Source organism: Hyperolius riggenbachi, chromosome 5, assembly GCF_040937935.1.
Source record: "Hyperolius riggenbachi isolate aHypRig1 chromosome 5, aHypRig1.pri, whole genome shotgun sequence".
NCBI lineage: Eukaryota > Metazoa > Chordata > Amphibia > Anura > Hyperoliidae > Hyperolius > Hyperolius riggenbachi.
This window is the reverse complement of record NC_090650.1, coordinates 14,051,465-14,071,776: the sequence shown is the minus strand read 5'-3', so window position 1 is coordinate 14,071,776 and position 20,312 is coordinate 14,051,465. Positions and strand designations below refer to the sequence as shown.

Here is a 20,312-nt window from a genome sequence, read left to right as displayed (position 1 = left end):
AAACTGGCTCTGCAGGCGCTAATATGCGCGTAAGAGTTTACGCACGTAAAGTTTCTCGCTGCACGCGTAAAGTTTTGCACGTAGCGCTTTGCGTGCAAAATCAGCCGCTTCACGTGCTAATTAGCATGATACCACGTGAAGTGACAACTTATCACGCGAATGGAGCGTAGCACCGTATGCACTTACCGTGTAACGCTGTAAGCGCGCTAAAGTAGCATGCGAACAGCAACAGCTTTGCCCGTGCAAACTACTTAGCACCCTGCAAAGCCTTTAACACGTGCCTTGCATGTGTACAGCATCTTTGTGTGCAGCATCTTGCAAAGATTTCTGTCTGATGGGGAGTTCAGCTCCATAGAATAGACTGTGTAGGTGTGGCTCTCATACTATATGGAAGGGGGTAAGATTTCTGTCTGATGGGGAGTTCAGCTCCATAGAATAGACTGTGTAGGTGTGGCTCTCATACTACATGGAAGGGGGTAAGATTGGTCTGTGATCTTGCCTTTTTCAAAAGACTTTTATCTCAAGTGTGTACTTAGCTTTAATCAGTTGTTCTCCATTTTAACTGAAAGAAAACTGATTTTCAAAGTAATGTCCACGTTTTCCTTAGGCTCAGTCAGAAACACCTGATCTGCTGCATGCTTGTTCAGGGGCTATAGCTACATGTATTAGAGGCAGAAGATCCGCAGGACGGAAGCAGGAGATTTGGGCGCATGAGACAAGTGGACAAAAAGGGCGCCCCATTCACTCCAATTATAAATATCGTTTAATGGGCGCCGAACAGGGAAAAAAGGGCGCCCGAGATTATTAACGTTTTACAAACGGCGCCCGGAGATTTTTAATGTTTTATAACTGTGCTTGTGATGATTTAACTTTACAAAATGAGCCCGTGAGGAATAACGTTTATAAAGATACTAAACATATTTATCCTATTTAATTAAAACATTATTTAAAGTTTTATCCCTTACTGTTTGTAAAACATTATTATTCACAAAATAAAGCGATCAGTACGTAACGTAAATTGCAATATATTTTATACAAATACTATTTGTAAAACATTTCTAAAACATTATTATCCACCCAAAAAAAAATATTAAATTTTTTTTTATTTAAATTTTTAATTTATTAATGTTTGTAAAACATTATTATTCATAGGGGTCTTAGGTTTAGGCACCACCAGGGGGGTCTTAGGTTTAGGCACCACCAGGGGGGTCTTAGGTTTAGGCACCACCAGGGGGGTCTTAGGTTTAGGCACCACCAGGGGGGGTCTTAGGTTTAGGCACCACCAGGGGGGTCTTAGGTTTAGGCACCCCCAGGGGGGTCTTAGGTTTAGGCACCATCAGGGGAGTCTTAGGTTTAGGCACCACCAGGGGGGTCTTAGGTTTAGGCACCACTAGGGGGGTCTTAGGTTTAGGCACCACCAGGGGGGTCTTAGGTTTAGGCACCACCAGGGGGTCTAGGGGTTAGGGATAGGTACAGGGAGGGTTCTGTGTGAGAGTAGGGTTAGGTATAGTTTTAGTACAATTTTAATAATACTAATCAACAGATATTATGAATGTACTTATATTAATATAATTGTTATAAACAATTTTTTCACATTTTATTATAATAATAAACGATAAATCAACATTATTCATAACAATATATAATTATAATGTTTAAACAAATAATACTGTTTTTTTAACAAACGTAATTATAAGTTTCAGTTTAGAAACAGGGAAGATTAACGTTTTAAGAATTGCCGATTTCATACACATTATTTAATGATTTATAAATTCTTAAAACACTATTTGTAAACGAAATTCTACACAATATTTTTATAAACGATAATACTGCTTATCGTTTACACCACACACCCTTTTTTCCCCGACGCCCTTTTTTGATGTACGCGTTTTAAATTCTATGTTCAGTCTCATTGCAGTTCACACACATTATAACGCATGCACATACCTCCCAACTTTTTGAGTTGAGAAAAGGGGACACTTCAGCCACGCCCCTGCCACACCCCTAATCATGCCCCCATCACACCCCTAGTCACGCATACCATAAAGATTTCATAAGAAACATATGTTGTTTTATAATTCAAACCACACTGGTCCTTTCTATCCTGGTTCATTTTCCTTCATAGTAACACTTTAAAATTAGTAATATATCAATTTAAAGGTTGGGAATAAAGTTTAGAGTCAATCAAACACATTTTTAGTATAGAAATATATATATTTACATAGAAAGAGGGACGAAGTCCTGAAAGAGGGACAAATGAGAGGGACAGAGGGACAGGACTCCCAAAGAGGGACAGTCCCTCCGAAAAAGGGACAGTTGGGAGCTTTGCATGCATTATGCAACCTGCACAGTGTCACTCGTATCAATATCTGTTAAGTCTCATACTGTGCTACATGGAGGTGGTCAAATTGGCCAATCATAATAGAAAGTGTGTACCAAGCTTTAGGGCAATTACCAGGGCTGGGCTGAGGCAGAGGCAAGAGAGGCTCCAGCCTCAGGGCGCAGTGTAGGAGGGGGTGCAGGGCTGGGCAGAGGCGAGAGAGGCTCTAGCCTCAGGGCACAGTGTAGGAGGGGGCGCAGGGCGGGGCAGCGGCGAGAGATGCTCCAGCCTCAGGGCGCAGTGTAGGAGGGGGTGCAGCAGGGCGGGGCAGAGGTGAGAGAGCCTCTAGCCTCAGGGCACAGAGTAGGAGGGGGCACAGGGCGGGGCAGAGGCGAAAGAGGCTCCAGCCTCAGGGCACAGTGTAGGAGGGGGCGCAGGGCGGGGCAGAGGCGAGAGAGGCTCCAGCCTCAGGGTGCAGTGTAGGAGGGGGCGCAGGGCCGAGGCAGAGGCAAGAGAGGCTCCAGCCTCAGGGCGCAGTGTAGGAGGGGGCGCACAACTCACTCAGCTATCATTCCCCTATTGTGTTTGAAGCTGAGAGAAATAAGAAAAGGGGATACATGGCAGTGACTGCAAGCCAGATAACTAGAGATTAAGGTGTTGGGGGCCCTGGGGCGCCTCTTAGTCTAATAGCAATCAGTGTGTGATGGCTGGGAGGGATGGAGGGGCGCACTTTGGTGTCTCAGCCTTTGGGTGCTTAAGGACCTTGTCCCGGCTCTTTCAAGTACACACATCCAATTATGATTCGCCAATTAAAATTGGTTATGTGTACACCCATTTTGATTGGACAATCACCTCCATGTAGAATGAGGTCCAACCGATTTTGAATACTATGAACAGATTGTGTAGGTGAGCTCTTATACTTCGTGGAGGTGGAAAAATTGGCCAATCACTAGCCAACCAAAATTGAATGTATGTACCAGGCTCTAGTCAGGAGCCCCCTCAACAGCCACATCCTCTAACACAACCTTCCAGAGCCCCAGGCTGTATCTTTCACTAAAGAATAATCATTGGCCAGCATGCGTCAGAGGCGGAGCAAGACCAACGCACGGAATGTCCTCTCCTGCAGGTCACACGCTGTGTGTATGTGTGACAGTCACTTCGCCACCCAATCAGCTTTATAGAAATCGTTTCCCCTTTCGGTCCGCCCACATCCTACAAACAAAGGGAAAAGAAACAAAGTATCTGATTTATATCTCCAGGCAGCTGATATAATGACCTCACTGAAGCCAGCAATACATGGGTGGTCTATTGTTGCTTTAATGATTGAGCCAAATATTCCGCTTAGCCCGCGTTTTACTTGTGCTGCGACATTCTTCACTCTCGCTAAAAATACAATGCTGAGATGTCCTAATCCACGAGCACCGTTCTGCTCATGTTATTTCATATTATTTTCATTTTATTTTCTTGTGCTTGGCTATGTTTGTTTTAAACAACCCAAAACCAGCAGAACTTCTCTGGTCTCCAGGCTTTGAGCGCTGTTGCTGAAATCTCTAAACAATACATGTCAAACTCCAGCCTGCGGGGCAGATCTGGCCCTCAGAGCCATTAAATTTGGCCCTCAAGTACAGGGCGGTGCAGAGGGTCCTTAATTGGGGGGTGCTCAAATTTTAAAAAAGCCCCCCCCCCCCCAAAAAAAAAATGCAAAATGCCCAGTAGTACCTACAAGTGGTGGGGGACCTTCCCCCCTCAAGCCCCTTTGCCCTGCAGTGACATGTGACCTTTACCTCCCCCCCCCATCCCCCGGTCACAGCCATGTAAAGTTGCCATGCCTGTACTGGGTGCTGGCTATGGGTGGACATTGGGTGTCATGTGGGTTTTAAATGTAGGTACTTTGGGTGTGGGTACAGCTTAAGTGGGTGCTTGGTGCAGATAGTGGGTGCCATGTGGAGGCTGTGTGCAGGTGTGAGTACTGGGTGCAATGTCAGCCTTGGGTGCAGGTACTTGGTGTCATGTGAATACTGGGTGCCAGGAAAGGGGTGTGGGTGGATGTTGCGAGAAGTAGAGATCAACAGACGTTAGTGTGAGTGCTGCAGGAAGGGAAAGTAATTGTTGGGGGAGCTGTTAGCTTGTGGCTAAAAGTATTAGAGACACAGGATCAGCAGGAGAGTCAGGCGACTGGTATTATTTTAAAAGGAAAAATCCATATCAGTTTAGGATCCCTTTAAGCTCCGTACCCACCTGACGATATTTGCGGCGATTTTTTTTTTTCGGCGTCGAGGAACATTGATTAACATAATTGTGTTAAACGATGTTACCCCCCACGGCAGTCGCGTGCCGTTAAGTGACGGACACTGCGGATACAACTACGCACAAAGTACCGCAATCGCTTACTTCCCTTCGCGCCCGTCCTGTAGTCGTGTGTCAACGTGAGCAGGAAGAGGCGCCGCTTGACGACTGTCGTCAAGGGGGCGTTGTGGGACCTGTCGGGTGGCGAGTACGTAGCTTTAGTGGATAATGTCCCTTCGATCTAGAGTTCCCCTTTAAATTACAAAATGTCTCTCTGACTTTCGGATATTTTTCTTCTTTGATTTTCTTTTTCCCTCTACGAAATTACAGCGTAGCCTTGAGGTTGCTTGATGTGATTTATACAGAAAGGATGTTTATATTTCTCTCCGCCACCGTCCTGAGATTGGGAGTCTATTTCGGGTCGGAGTGGCAGAATTTTCCTCCTCTTGGCCGGCGTCCCGCACGTAAAGTGGTCTGTAATCCCCCAGCATGCACGCGGTGCGGAGCGATGAGGTTTCTGCCGCTGTCGGCTTCTGTTCCGTCGCTGTCTCTGCTCGCAGCTGCGCCCGGGGTTGTTTGCCCTGGCAGGATTCGCTTGCTCAGACTGCGCCGGGCTGCTATTTTTGGTCTGGCCTTGCAGTGCAGCTGGAAGCCTTGCTCTGGACCGGCGTTGAAGGCTGCTAATGTCGTTTAGTCAGCCCCGGTTCACCCTCAGTGCGACGGCTCTCCACATGTACTTGTGGTTATGACATCATCAGGAAGACGGCTGTGCGATTCACTAAAAAAACCTGCTCTGATCTATTCAGCAGATGGGAGAGTGGGCAGACAAAGGGGGCCGCCGATCCACACAGTTATCATTCAGCTGCATGCAACGTAGCTTGTCTGTATGTGTCGGGTGCGTTTGTGTGTGCACGTCCTCCTGTGTGTGTGTGTGTCTGTCAGGTTTGTGTGCGTCTGCGTGTCCTCCTGTTTGTGTGCGTCTGCGTGTCCTCCTGTTTGTGTGTGTCTGCGTGTCCTCCTGTGTGTGTGTGTGTGTGTGTGTGTGTCTGCGTGTCCTTCTGTATGTGTGTGTCTGTCGGGGTTGTGTGCGTCTGCGTGTCCTCCTGTGTGTGTGTGTGTGTGTGTGTGTGTCTGCGTGTCCTTCTGTATGTGTGTGTCTGTCGGGGTTGTGTGCGTCTGCGTGTCCTCCTGTGTGTGTGTGTGTCTGCATGTCCTCCTGTTTGTGTGTCTGCGTGTCCTCCTGTATGTGTGTGTGTGTCTGCGTGTCCTCCTGTATGTGTGTGTCTGTCGGGTTTGTGTGCTTCTGCATGTCCTCGTGTGTGTGTGTGTCTGCGTGTTCTCCTGTATGTGTGTGTCTGCTGGGTGCGTGTGTGTCTGTGTGTTCTCCTGTGTGTTTGTGTCTGTTGGTTGTGTGTGTGTGTCTGCGTGTCCTCCTGTATGTGTGTGTCTGTTGTGTGTGTGTGTGTGTGTGTGTGTGTGTGTGTGTGTGTGTATATGCATGTCCTTGTGTGTGTGTGTGTGTGTGTGTGTGTGTGTGTGTGTGTCGGGTGCGTGTGTCTGTGTGTGTGTGTGTGTGTGTGTGTGTGTGTGTGTCGGGTGCGTGTGTCTGTGTGTCCTCCTGTGTGTGTGTCTGTTGGGTGCATGTGTGTCTGCGTGTCCTCCTGTGTATGTGTCTGTTGGATTTGTGTGTGTGTGCGTGTCCTCCTGTGTGTGTGTGTCTGTCGGATGTGTGTGTGTGCGTTTGCATTTCCTCCTGTGTGTGTGTGTGTGTGTCTGTCGGGTGTGTGTGTGTCTGTGTGTCCTTCTGTGTGTTTGTGTCTATTTGGTGTGTGTGTGTGTGTGTGTCTGTCGGGTGTGTGTGTGTGTCTGTCAGGTGTGTGTGTGTGTGTCTGCATGTCCTCCTGTATGTGTGTATCTGTCGGGTTTGTGTGCTTCTGCATGTCCTCCTGTGTGTGTGTGTGTCTGCCGGGTGCGTGTTTGTCTGTGTGTTCTCCTGTGTGTTTGTGTCTGTTGGTTGTGTGTGTGTGTCTGCATGTCCTCCTGTATGTGTGTGTCTGTTGTGTGTGTGTGTGTATGCATGTCTTCCTGTGTGTGTGTCTGTCAAGTGCGTGTGTCTGCATGTCCTCCTGTGTGTGTGTCTGTCGGGTGCATGTGTTTCTGCGTGTCCTCCTGTGTATGTGTCTGTCGGGTTTGTGTGCGTCTGCGTGTCCTCCTGTGTGTGTGTGTGTGTCTATCGGGTGCGTGTGTCTGCATGTCCTCCTATGTGTGTGTCTGTCGGGTGCATGTGTTTCTGCGTGTCCTCCTGTGTATGTGTCTGTCGGGTTTGTGTGCGTCTGCGAGTCCTCCTGTGTGTGTGTGTGTGTGTCTGCCGGGTGTGTGTGCGTGCATCTACATTTTCTCCTGTGTGTGTGTGTGTTCCTGTCAGGTGTGTGTGTGCGTCTGCATTTCCTCCTGTGTGTGTGTGTGTGTGTGTGTGTCTGTCGGGTGTGTGTGTGTGTGTCTGCATGTCCTTCTGTGTGTTTGTATCTGTTTGGTGTGTGTGTGTGTGTGTGTGTGTGTGTGTTTGTCGGGTGTGTGTGTGTGTCTGCATGTCCTCCTGTATGTGTGTGTCTGCCGGGTGTATGTGTGTCTGCGTGTCCTTCTGTGTGTTTGTGTCTGTTTGGTGTGTGTGTCTGCATTTCCTCCTGTGTGTGTGTGTGTCTGTCGGGTGTGTGTGTGTGTCTGCGTGTCCTTCTGTGTGTTTGTATCTGTTTGGTGTGTGTGTGTGTCTGTCGTGTGTGTGTGTGTGTGTGTCTGTCGTGTGTGTGTGTGTGTGTCTGCATGTCCTCCTGTATGTGTGTGTCTGCCGGGTGCATGTGTGTCTGCGTGTCCTGTGTGTTTGTGTCTGTTTGGTGTGTGTGTCTGCATGTCCTCCTGTGTGTGTGTGTGTGTCTTGGGCTGTGGATGAACTTTCTGTTGTATTACACAGAGGCAGAGACCAGAGACAATGATTGTACATTTGTAATGTGCAAGTTTCGTATTACACAGAATCTATATATATAAAATCGGATGTGTGTATGTATGTGTGTGTGCGTGCGTGTGTGTGTGTGTGTGTGTGTGTATGTATGTGCCGCGATCACTCGAAAACGGCTTGACCGATTTGAACGAAACTTGGTACACAGATCCCTTACTACCTGGGATAATAGATTCTGGGGGTCTTGCGGCCCCCCTGCACACCTGGGCGGAGCTACAAACAGCAAGTCAGATTTCACCCATTCAAGTCAATGGAAAAAATGTAAAAGGCTGCCATTCTTACAGTAGTCAAGCCACAGTCCCCACACTTGGCACAGGTGGTCACTTGGTGACCGAGGTTACAAATCCAGGAAAAGTGGGCGTAGCATAAAACAGCCAATCAAATTTCAGCCGTTCATTTTAAATGGGAAAATGTAAACTGGAGCCATTCTTAGAATGTTAATCGCAGGGTTCTCAAACTTGCCACAGTTGGTCACTGGGTGAATGCGATTAAGATTCAAGAAAATGGGTAGAGCTTACAACAGCCAATCAAAATTCACTTATTGATTTTCAAGGGGAATATTTAAACTGCTGCCATTCTTACACTGTTAATGGCAGAGGCTTCAAACTTGCTACAGTCGTCATTGGGTGACTGGGGTACAAATTCACTAAAGGGGTGGGGCCACATACAGCCAATCAGATTTCCTTCGTGGATAAACTGCTTCCAATCACACATTTTTGATGCCAGGAACCTGAAAGCTCACAAATGTGGTCATTGAGTGACTGTGTGTCAAGGTCACAAAAAGTAGGCGGAGCCAAAAACAGCTTTTACTGGGAAAATATAAACTGTAGGCATTCTTACATCGTTAATGGCAGGGTTCTCAAACTTTGCACAGTTGGTCATTGGGTAACTGAGATTAAGATTTTGGAAGGCGGGTGGAGCCTACAACAGCCAATAAAAATTCACCTTTCAATTTTCAAAGGTAATGTTTAAGCTGATACCATTCTCTTAGGGCCTGTACACACTGCTGCTCTTGCGCTGCGCTTTTCAAATCGCATTCGCTTTTTAATCGCAAGGTCTTTTGAAAAATAATGAAAATCGTGGAGACCTGTACACACTGGTGCGATGCGCCTTTCCTATTCTCATGAAGGCTTGCGATTTAAAAATCGCATGCGATTTTAAAAGCGCAGCAGTGTGTACAGGCCCTTATACTGTTAAAGGCAGATGCATCAAACCTGGTACAGTCAGTCACTCGGTGACTAGGGCCCAAACTCAGAAAGGTGGCGGAGCCACAAACAGCCAATAAGATTAGTTTATTTTTCAATGGGAATATACAAAGTATTGATACCAAGGACCCCAAAGCTGATAAACTTGATAATTGAGTGACTGTATGTCAAGGTTAGAAAAAGTGGGCGGCGCCAACAACTAAATTTTTAACATGGCAGGGTTTCCAAACTTTACACAATTGGCCACTGGGAGACTGGGATGAATATTCAGAAATGTGGGTGGAGCCTAAAACAGCCAATCAAAATTTACCTATTGATTTTCAAGGGGACTATTCACATTGCTACCATTCTTACACTGTTGATGGCAGAGGCCTCAAACCTGATACAGTCAGTCATTGGGTGACTGGGGTCCAAATTCACTAAAGGGGTAGAGCCACAAACAGCCAATCAGATTTGTTAGATTGATTTCAGCCATTCTGTTATTGGCAGGGTTCTCAAACGTGACACAGTTGGCAACTGGGTGACGGGGACTAATATTCAGGAAAGTGGGTGGAGCCTAAAGCAGACAATCAAAATTCACCTTTTGATTTTCAAGGGGAATATTGCAACTGCAGCCATTCTTACACTGTTAATGGCAGAGGCCTCAAACCTGCTGCAGTCGGTCGTTAAGTGTCTGGGGTTCAAATTCAGTAAAGGGGCGGAGCCAAAAACTGCCAGATTTCTTTGCTGGATAAACTGCTTCCATTACCACAATTTTGATGCCAGGAACCCAAAAGCTCACAAACTTGGTCATTGTGTAGTGACTGTGTGTCCAGGTTACAAAAAGTGGGTGGAGTTAAAACAGATTTTTCTGGGAAATTGTAAACTGCAGCCCTTCTTCACTGTTAATGGCAGGGTTCTCAAACTTAGCATAGCTGCTTACTGGGTGACTGGGATTAATGTTCAGAAAAGTGGGTGGAACCTAAAAATGCCAATCAAAAATCACATGTCACTTTTCAAGGAGAATATTACAATTGCTGCCATTCTTGCACTGTTAATGGCACAAGCCTCAGACCTGGTACAGTTGGTCATTGGGTCACTGGGGATCAAATTCAGAAAAGGGGACAGAGCCACAAACAGTGAATCAGATTTGTTTCATTTCATGGGAAAATGCAAATTATTGATGCCAAGGACCCCAAAGCTCACAAACTTGGTCATGAAGTGACTGTGTGTCCAGGTTACAAAAAGTGGGCGGAGCCAAAAACAAATTTCACTGGGAAAGTGAAAACTGCAGCCCTTCTTACACTGTTTATGGCAAACTTTGCACAGTTGTTCACTGGGTGACTGGAATTAATAATCAGAAAAGTGGGTGGAGCCTACAAAAGTGTATCAAACTTCACCTATTGCTTTTCAATGGGAATATTTAATTGCTACCATTCTTGCACTGTTAATGGCACAAGCCTCAAACCTGGTACAGTTGGTTATTGGGTGACTGGGGTTCAAATTCAGAAAAGGGTGTGTAGCCACAAACAGCCAATCAGATTTTTTTCATTTCAATGCAAATTATTGATACCAAAGACCGCAAAGCTCACAAACTTGGTCAGTGAGTAATTGTGTGTTAGGGCTAGAAAAATTATGCAGAGTCAACACCAGCCAAATGCATACCCGGGCAACGCCGGGCAATCAGCTAGTTTCTTATAAAATGTTGAAATTATGATTACACATGATTAAGAATTTGAAATTGAATTCATTTTGCAGATTTCATTTGTAAATTTTTCATGTTGTGTGAAATCACCATGTTGCAGTGGTAAACGATTTTTGTAAGGAACCCAGAATAGGGAGAATAGTAGGAATAAGTAAAAAAACGAGACACCCCCCCCTTTTCAAACATCATGGACCACGTGGGCTGGTATAGATCAGGGTGCGGAGCCCCACACAGTCTGGGCTCTGAACTCTGGCTATACCAGCCTGGTGGCACCAGCTTGGGTGACAAGGATTAAGGCTGTAGACACACTATGAGCACCTTCTGAGTGCTTTTCTGGTCAGCCGCGCTTTCGGAGATTTTTTTTAAAACGCTCCCATGGACTTGCATTACAAATATGGTAAAATTGCAGTGTTCTTGATTTTTCAAATAACCACGGCAATTTTACCGTGATTTTACCGCGATTTTACAGCAAGTCAATGAGACCGTTTTGTAAAAACAAATGTTCAGAAACCTCTGATGGTCAGAAAAGCACTCATAGTGTGTCTGCAGCCTGAGGCTGAAACGCACCAGAGCAATTTTTTTAACATTTAGGGAGCGCTTTAAAATCGCTAGCGATTTCCCTGAACGCTCTGCCAATGTAAATAAATATAACAAATTCCAAAGTAGCGATTGTGATGAGCAAAATCGTAATCGCAGCACGTGCAGCATTTTGGTAGCGTTTGTGCTTCAATGTAATGTATTGAAGTGCTGGCAAATCGCTCATGAATCGCTACACATAGCGATTTGAGTGCGATCTTAAATGACTGAAAACTGTAAAAAAAATATGATACACTAAAAGGACCAATCAGAACTAAAATCGCTAATCGCAAATTGCTACACAATCGCTGGCAAAAAGCTTACAGTTTTTAAAATTGCTCACAGAAGCGCCGGAAAACGCTCATGAAAACGCTTACAAAACGCTCATTTGATTTGCGATTTCTAGTTGGTTCCAGGCCTGATGGAGGTTTGGGGGGGGACCCCACACTGTCTGTTTTCTTTAAACGTATAAAATATGTATACAATACTCAGAACTTGGTATATATTACAGTGTACCGCACAAATGTATTTTTATCAAAATTCTTGTTTCCATTTTCTAAAGATAAATTTTCCAACAAACTGCAAGGTCTAATGATGAAACTATGGAACATTTTCACAATTTTGGGGGGGAAATGCAAAAGTGTGAACCCAGCCCTAATATGATATATTTACATCGTTCTGATAGTATTCCTAATGTGCTTTGCAGTCCTTACTTATCTAAACTCACAATAACTTTATGCCTGGTAGACATCATGCAATTTCCCATCAGATCGACGGCTAGAATCAATCATCTCCGACAAGTCCAATCTGATTGCCCTTCATTTTTCTGATCGAGTTTGTACATAAGTGATCAGAAAATCGATCAAAAAAAGATCCGATCTGTTGGAAATTGTTAATGCAACCTACGGATCGCAATGGGAAATTGCATGGTGTGTACCAGTCATTAGCTTAGGGTCAAACCAGTTACTGCGCCAGTGCTGGGAGGAAATCCACATTAGCAGGAGGAGGATATACAAACTCCATGTAGATAGGCTCCTGCTGGCATAGATGCTGGGGCTGCAATGCAGAGGGGTGTGGAGGGTCTTCACCAACTACTGACGTGCCCCTGAGAATAGTGCGGTGAGTTCCAGGATGTTTGGCTTTGTCGCTTAGCGTTGTGTTTTGTCCTTCCGCAGAGGTGAATATAATCTGGGCCGGGCATCAGACCCATCACAGCTCAGAGGACTACAACCTCACCACCGCCCTCCGCCAGTCCTTCCTGCAGAAATACTTTGGCTGGGTAAGTAGCAACAGGCTGATATCAGCACTTATCTCTGGCCTTGAAGCAAATTTACACTTTTGTTAAAGTGAAACTGTCAGCCATACTATCTCAGAAAAAAAACACATGTATAAGTAGATAAATACTTGCTCTACTTACATAACACATGTATTGCACTATCTACGTTTTGATTTTAGTGATTTTTCTACAGTAAAAAAAGAAAAAATGCTTCTTAGCATTTGTCATTAAACTGTGGCTATTTTGAAGCCAATCCTGCTGTAATTTCCTTCCTTACTCTCCTCTTCCTGATTGTGTATGCATTGCATGCCCTTTACTATAGAAAGTGCATTGTCTCAGCATGAGAAATATTGGCCAATCAGAGAGGAACAGAGGTGCGGGAGGGGAAAACAGGAGGGAAAGAGGGTTCAGCCAATCAGGATGCATTAGTTAACCACTTGCCGACCGCCTACTTCATATTGGCGGCGGCAAAGTGGCAGCCCCAGGACCACGTAACGCAGATTGGCGTCAGGTCCTGGGGCACTCTCTGGCCGGGGATCGCACGCTGGGATGCGCGCGCATCCACCGGCAATAGGCTCCGCCCACCCGCGACGTCAACCCGCCGGCCAATCGGAAGCGCCGGCGGGTTGTTAACCCGACGATCCCCGGATAGGAAGCGTATAATACGCTTTGTAATGTTTACAAAGTGTATTATACAGGCTGCCTCCTGCCCTGGTGGTCCCAGTGTCCGAGGGACCACCAGGGCAGGCTGCAGCCACCCTAGTCTGCACCCAAACACACTGATCTGCCCCCCCCTGCCCCCTGATCGCCCACAGTACCCCTCAGACCCCCCCCTGCCCACCCCCCAGACCACCATTTGCACACAATCACCCCCCTAATCACCCATCCATCACTCCCTGTCACTATCTGTCAACGCTATTTTTTTTTTTAGTCCCTAAACTGCCCCCTGCTCCCTCCTGATCACCCCCCCACCCCTCAGATTCTCCCCAGACCCCCCCAGACCCTCCCCCCCCTGTGTACTGTATGCATCTATCCCCCCTGATCACCTGTCAATCACCCGTCAATCACCCATCAATCACCCGTCAATCACCCGTCAATCACCCCCTGTCACTGCCACCCATCAATCAGCCCCTAACCTGCCCCTTGCGGGCAATCTGATCACCCACCCACACCAATAGATCGCCCGCAGATCCGACATCAGATCACCTCCCAAATCCATCGTTTACATCTATTCTCTCCTCTAAACACCCACTAATTACCCATCAATCACCCATCAATCACCCCCTATCACCACCTGTCACTGTTACCCATCAGATTAGACCCTTGCGGGCACCCAATCGCCCGCCCACACGCTCAGATTGCCCTCAACCCCCCCCCCCCTTATCGATTCGCCAGTGCATTATTTACATCCGTTCTTCCCTGTAATAACCCACTGATCACCTGTCAATCACCCCCTGTCACTGCCACCCATCAATCACCCCCTGTCACTGCCACCCATCAATCAGCCCCTAACCTGCCCCTTGCGGGCAATCTGATCACCCACCCACACCAATAAATCGCCCGCAGATCCGACATCAGATCACCTCCCAAATCCATCGTTTACATCTATTCTCTCCTCTAAACACCCACTAATTACCCATCAATCACCCCCTATCACCACCTGTCACTGTTACCCATCAGATTAGACCCTAATCTGCCCCTTGCGGGCACCCAATCACCCGCCCACACGCTCAGATTGCCCTCAGACCCCCCCCTTATCAATTCGCCAGTGCAATATTTACATCTGTTATTCCCTGTAATAACCCACTGATCACCTGTCAATCACCCATCAATCACCCCCTGTCACTGCCACCCATCAATCACCCCCTGTCACTGCCACCCATCAATCAGCCCCTAACCTGCCCCTTGCGGGCAATCTGATCACCCACCCACACCAATAGATCGCCCGCAGATCCGACATCAGATCACCTCCCAAGTGCAGTGTTTACATCTCTTCTCTCCTCTAAACACCCACTAATTACCCATCAATCACCCCCTATCACCACCTGTCACTGTTACCCATCAGATTAGACCCTAATCTGCCCCTTGCGGGCACCCAATCACCCGCCCACACCTCAGAACGCCCTCAGACCCCAGCCCTGATCACCTCGCTAGTGCATTGCTTGCATCTATTTCCCCCCTCTAATCACACCTTGAGACACCCATAAATCACCTCCTGTCACCCCCTAGCACACCTACCCATCAGATCAGGCCCTAATTTGCCCCGTGTGGGCCCTGATCACTCGGCCAAACCCTCAGATCCCCCTCAGACCCCCTTCCGATCACCTCCCCAGTGCATTGATTGCATCTATTTTCCCCTCTAACCGCCCCCTGAGACACCCATCAATCACCTCCTGTCACCCCCCTAGCACTCCTATCCATCAGATCAGGCCCAATTCATCCTGTCATCTAAGAGGCCACCCTGCTTATGACCGTTTCCACAAAATTTGCCCCCTCATAGACCACCTGTCATCAAAATTTGCAGATGCTTATACCCCTGAACAGTCATTTTGAGAAATTTGGTTTCCAGACTACTCACAGTTTTGGGCCCGTAAAATGCCAGGGCAGTATAGGAACCCCACAAGTGACCCCATTTTAGAAAGAAGACACCCCAAGGTATTCTGTTAGGTGTATGATGAGTTCATAGAAGATTTTATTTTTTGTCAAAAGTTAGCGGAAATTGGATTTTTATTGTTTTTTTCACAAAGTGTCATTTTTCACTAACTTGTGACAAAAAATAAAATCTTCTATGAACTCACCATACCCCTAACGGAATACCTTGGGGTGTCGTCTTTCTAAAATGGGGTCACTTGTGGGGTTCCTATACTGCCCTGGCATTTTAGGGGCCCTAAACCGTAGGGAGTAGTCTAGAAAACAAATGCCTCAAAATGACCTGTGAATAGGACGTTGGGCCCCTTAGCGCACCTAGGCTGCAAAAAAGTGTCACACATGTAGTATCGCCATACTCAGGAGAAGTAGTATAATGTGTTTTGTGGTGTATTTTTACACATACCCATGCTGGGTGGGAGAAATCTCTCTGTAAATGGACAATTGTGTGTAAAAAAAATCAAAAATGTGTCATTTACAGAGATATTTCTCCCACCCAGCATGGTTATATGTAAAAATACACCACAAAACACATTATACTACTTCTTCTGAGTACGGCGATACCACGTGTGACACTTTTTTGCAGCCTAACTGTGCTAAGGGGCCCAAAGTCCAATGAGTACCTTTAGGATTTCACAGGTCATTTTGAGACATTTGGGTTCAAGACTACTCCTCACGGTTTAGGGCCCCTAAAATGCCAGGGCAGTATTGGAACCCCACAAATGACCCCATTCTAGAAAGAAGACACCCCAAGGTATTCCGTTAGGAGTATGGTGAGTTCATAGAAGATTTTATTTTTTGTCACAAGTTAGCGGAAATTGATATGTATTGTTTTTTTTTTCACAAAGTGTCATTTTCCGCTAACTTGTGACAAAAAAAAAATCTTCTATGAACTCACCATACCCCTAACGGAATACCTTGGGGTGTCTTCTTTCTAAAATGGGGTCACTTGTGAGGTTCCTATACTGCCCTGGCATTTTAGGGGCCCTAAACCGTGAGGAGTAGTCTAGAATCCAAATGCCTCAAAATGACCTGTGAATAGGACGTTAGGCCCCTTAGCGCACCTAGGTTGCAAAAAAGTGTCACACATGTGGTATCGCCGTACTCAGAAGAAGTAGTATAATGTGTTTTGAGGTGTATTTTTATACATACCCATGCTGGGTGGGAGAAATCTCTCTGTAAATGGACAATTGTGTGTAAAAAAAATCAAATAATTGTCATTTACAGAGATATTTCTCCCACCTAGCATCTGTATGTGTAAAAATACACCCCAAAACACATTATACTACTTCTCCTGAGTACGGCGGTACCACATGTGTGGCACTTTTTTGCACCCTAAGTGCGCTAAGGGGCCCAAAGTCCAATGAGTACCTTTAGGATTTCACAGGTCATTTTGCGACATTTGGTTTCAAGACTACTCCTCACGGTTTAGGGCCCCTAAAATGCCAGGGCAGTATAGGAACCCCACAAATGACCCCATTTTAGAAAGAAGACACCCCAAGGTATTCCGTTAGGAGTATGGTGAGTTCATAGAAGATTTTATTTTTGTCACAAGTTAGCAGAAAATGACACTTTGTGAAAAAAAAACAATTCAAATCAATTTCCGCTAACTTGTGACAAAAAAAAAAAATCTTCTATGAACTCACCATCCTCCTAATGGAATACCTTGGGGTGTCTTCTTTCTAAAATGGGGTAATTTGTGGGATTCCTATACTGTCCTGGCATTTTAGGGGCCCTAAACCGTGAGGAGCAGTCTTGAAACGAAATTTCTCAAAATGACCTGTGAAATCCTAAAGGTACTCATTGGACTTTGGGCCCCTTAGCGCAGTTAGGGTGCAAAAAAGTGCCACACATGTGGTATCGCCGTACTCAGGAGAAGTAGTATAATGTGTTTTGGGGTGTATTTTTCCACATACCCATGCTGAGTGGGAGAAATATCTCTATAAATTGACAATTGTGTGTAAAAAAAATAAAACAATTGTCATTTACGGAGATATTTCTCCCACCCAGCATGGGTATGTGTAAAAATACACCCCAAAACACATTATACTACTTCTCCTGAGTACGGCAATACCACATGTGTGGCACTTTTTTGCAGCCTAACTGCGCTAAGGGGCCCAAAGTCCAATGAGCATCTTTAGGCTTTACAGGGGTGCTTACAATTAGGCACCCCCCAAAATGCCAGGACAGTGAACACACCCCACAAATGACCCCATTTTGGAAAGTAGTCACTTCAAGGTATTCAGAGAGTAGCATAGTGAGTCCGTGGCAGATTTCATTTTTTTTTTGTCGCAAGTTAGAAGAAATGGAAACTTTTTTTTTTTTTTTTTTTTGTTACAAAGTGTCATTTTCCGCTAACTTGTGACAAAAAATAAAATCTTCTATGAACTCACCATGCCTCTCACTGAATACTTTGGGATGTCTTCTTTCCAAAATGGGGTCATTTGGGGGGGATTTGTACTATCCTGGAATTTTAGCCCCTCATGAAACCTGACAGGTGCGCAGAAAAGTCAGAGATGCTTGAAAATGGGAAAATTCACTTTTGGCACCATAGTTTGTAAACGCTATAACTTTTACCCAATCCAATAAATATACACTGAATGTTTTTTTTTTTATCAAAGACATGTAGCAGAATAACTTTCGCGCTCAAATGTATAGGAAATTTTACTTTATTTGAAAAATGTCAGCACAGAAAGTTAAAAAAGTCATTTTTTTGACAAAATTCATGTCTTTTTTGATGAATATAATAAAAAGTAAAACTCGCAGCAGCAATCAAATAGCACCGAAAGAAAGCTGTATTAGTGACAAGAAAAGGAGGTAAAATTCATTTAGGTGGTAGGTTGTATGACTGAGCAATAAACCGTGAAAGCTGCAGTGGTCCGAATGGAAAAAAAGGCTCTGGTCCTTAAGGGGTTTTATGACTGCAGTCCTTAAGTGGTTAAAGAGACACTGAAGCGGAAAAAAAAATTATGATATTATGATTTGTATGTGTAGTACAGCTAAGAAATAAAACATTAAGATCAGACACATCAGTCTAATTGTTTTTAGTACAGGAAGAGTTAAGAAACTCCAGTTGTTATCTCTATGCAAAAAAGCCATTAAGCTCTACCACTTTCAAAGTCCTGGAGAGGACTGTTATCTGACTTTTATTATCTCAACTGTTTTATTTTTCTCTGCTAGAGGAGAGGTCATTAGTTCACAGACTGCTCTGAAGGAATCATTTTGAATGCTGAGTGTTGTGTAATCTGCACATATTAGAGAATGATGCAATGTTAGAAAAAACACTATATACCTGAACATAAAAATATGAGAATATTTTCTTTGCTGCTAATCTTCTAGTAATTATTCATAGTACACAACCAATTCATTATATCATTTTTTTTTTCCCGCTTCAGTGTCTCTTTAAGTCTGAAGGTAATTATACAGACTAAACTCTCTAAATACATACAGGGTGCACTTCTCCAGCTTTTACTTCTGTCCTGTGCAAAGAGTTCAGGTCCACTTTATCTGGCTCCCGTCTTGTGCAGAGATCTATGCCCTGGCCGATCCCTGGCAGTGTCACCTTATCTGACTGCAAAATTATGTTCTATTTTTAAAAGTAATTTCTCCCCCGAGCACAGACCGCTTAGCACAGCATATCTCTTTAAGCAAAGCGTAAACAAGCTGAGCTGTACTTGATTCCACCTGTTGCCTCGCGAGTGCCAAGACAAATATCTGAGCGTCGCAGAGCGGCGGCCTTGGAGCGATCGGCATCCCTTATGGCCTGTGACAGTTTGTGTTGCAGCAGGTGCCGGAGAAATCCATAAGGTCAGCTGGACCGTGCTGGGGTATAAAAGAGGAAAATACGTCTTTACGGGGCTGGCACTGCCTGGAGAGGCTGCCAGGGCATTGCTGCCAGGCCTGCAGCGACTGCAAGCCTGGCGTACCACGAGAGTAACCGTGCCACCGCGGCTTAACCTAACCACCGGATTATATGCAAACTGTTTACACCTCGGATCTAAAGTGGTGTTCAATCTCTTTCCAAGATACAATTATTTATGAGTGAGCCAAACCATCCCCCAAAGTGACCCCAACCGATAGGGTGATTTTTCCATGACTGCTGTCCTCAGTTTCCTTAGCAGTCTGTTAGTTGCAAACACTTCTCTTCCTCCATAATCAGCAGTCTGTACGGATCCATCTGAAAATGGCGCCTGCGAATAATGGCACGCGGTGTTGCCGCTAATCCGTTTGTCGCTTATCGCTATTTAACGTTAAAGCCTTATCGTTATTTAGCGTTAACACACAGAACTCTCCCTGTACCTATCCCTAACCCCTAGACTCCCCTGGTGGTGCCTAACCCTAACCACTTCCCTGGTGGTGCCTAACCCTAACCACTTCCCTGGTGGTGCCTAACCCTAAGACCCCCCTGGTGGTGCCTAACCCTAAGATCCCCCTGGTGGTGCCTAACCTAACCACCCCCTGGTGGTGCCTAACCCTAACCACCCCCTGGTGGTGCCTAACCCTAACCACCCCCCTGGTGGTGCCTAACCCTAACCACCCCCCTGGTGGTGCCTAACCCTAACCACCCCCCTGGTGGTGCCTAACCCTAAGACCCTCTGGTGGTGCCTAACCCTAAGACCCCCCTGGTGGTGCCTAACCCTAACCACCCCCCTGGTGGTGCCTAACCCTAACCACCCCCTGGTGGTGCCTAACCCTAACCACCCCCCTGGTGGTGCCTAACCCTAAGACCCCCCTGGTGGTGCCTAACCCTAACCACCCCCCTGGTGGTGCCTAACCCTAAGACCTCCCTGGTGGTGCCTAACCCTAAGACCTCCCTGGTGGTGCCTAACCCTAAGACCCCCCTGGTGGTGCCTAACCCTAAGACCCCCCTGGTGGTGCCTTACCCTAACACCCCCCCTGGTGGTGCCTAACCCTAAGACTCCCCCTGGTGGTGCCTAACCCTAAGACCCCCCTGGTGGTGCCTAACCCTAACCACCCCCCTGGTGGTGCCTAACCCTAACCACCCCCCTGGTGGTGCCTAACCCTAACCACCCCCCTGGTGGTGCCTAACCCTAACCACCCTCCTGTTGGTGCCTAACCCTAACCACCCTCCTGGTGGTGCCTAACCCTAACCACCCCCCTGGTGGTGCCTAACCCTAACCACCCCCCTGGTGGTGCCTAACCCTAACCACCCTCCTGGTGGTGCCTTACCCTAACCACCCTCCTGGTGGTGCCTTACCCTAACCACCCTCCTGGTGGTGCCTTACCCTAACCACTCCCCTGGTGGTGCCTAACCCTAACCACCCCCTGGTGGTGCCTAACCCTAA

General features: G+C 46.3%; 1 protein-coding gene across 2 annotated transcripts in view; it reads left to right on the top strand.

Annotated features, from left to right (window-relative positions):
- AGMO (alkylglycerol monooxygenase) overlaps positions 1–20,312 on the top strand; it is a 292,271-nt gene that overhangs the window by 94,530 nt on the left and 177,429 nt on the right. For both annotated transcript variants that reach the window (XM_068235102.1, XM_068235103.1), the window contains exon 4: positions 12,260–12,363. In XM_068235102.1, coding sequence (XP_068091203.1) covers positions 12,260–12,363 — 104 coding nt within the window. The remainder of the gene's footprint in view (positions 1–12,259; positions 12,364–20,312) is intronic.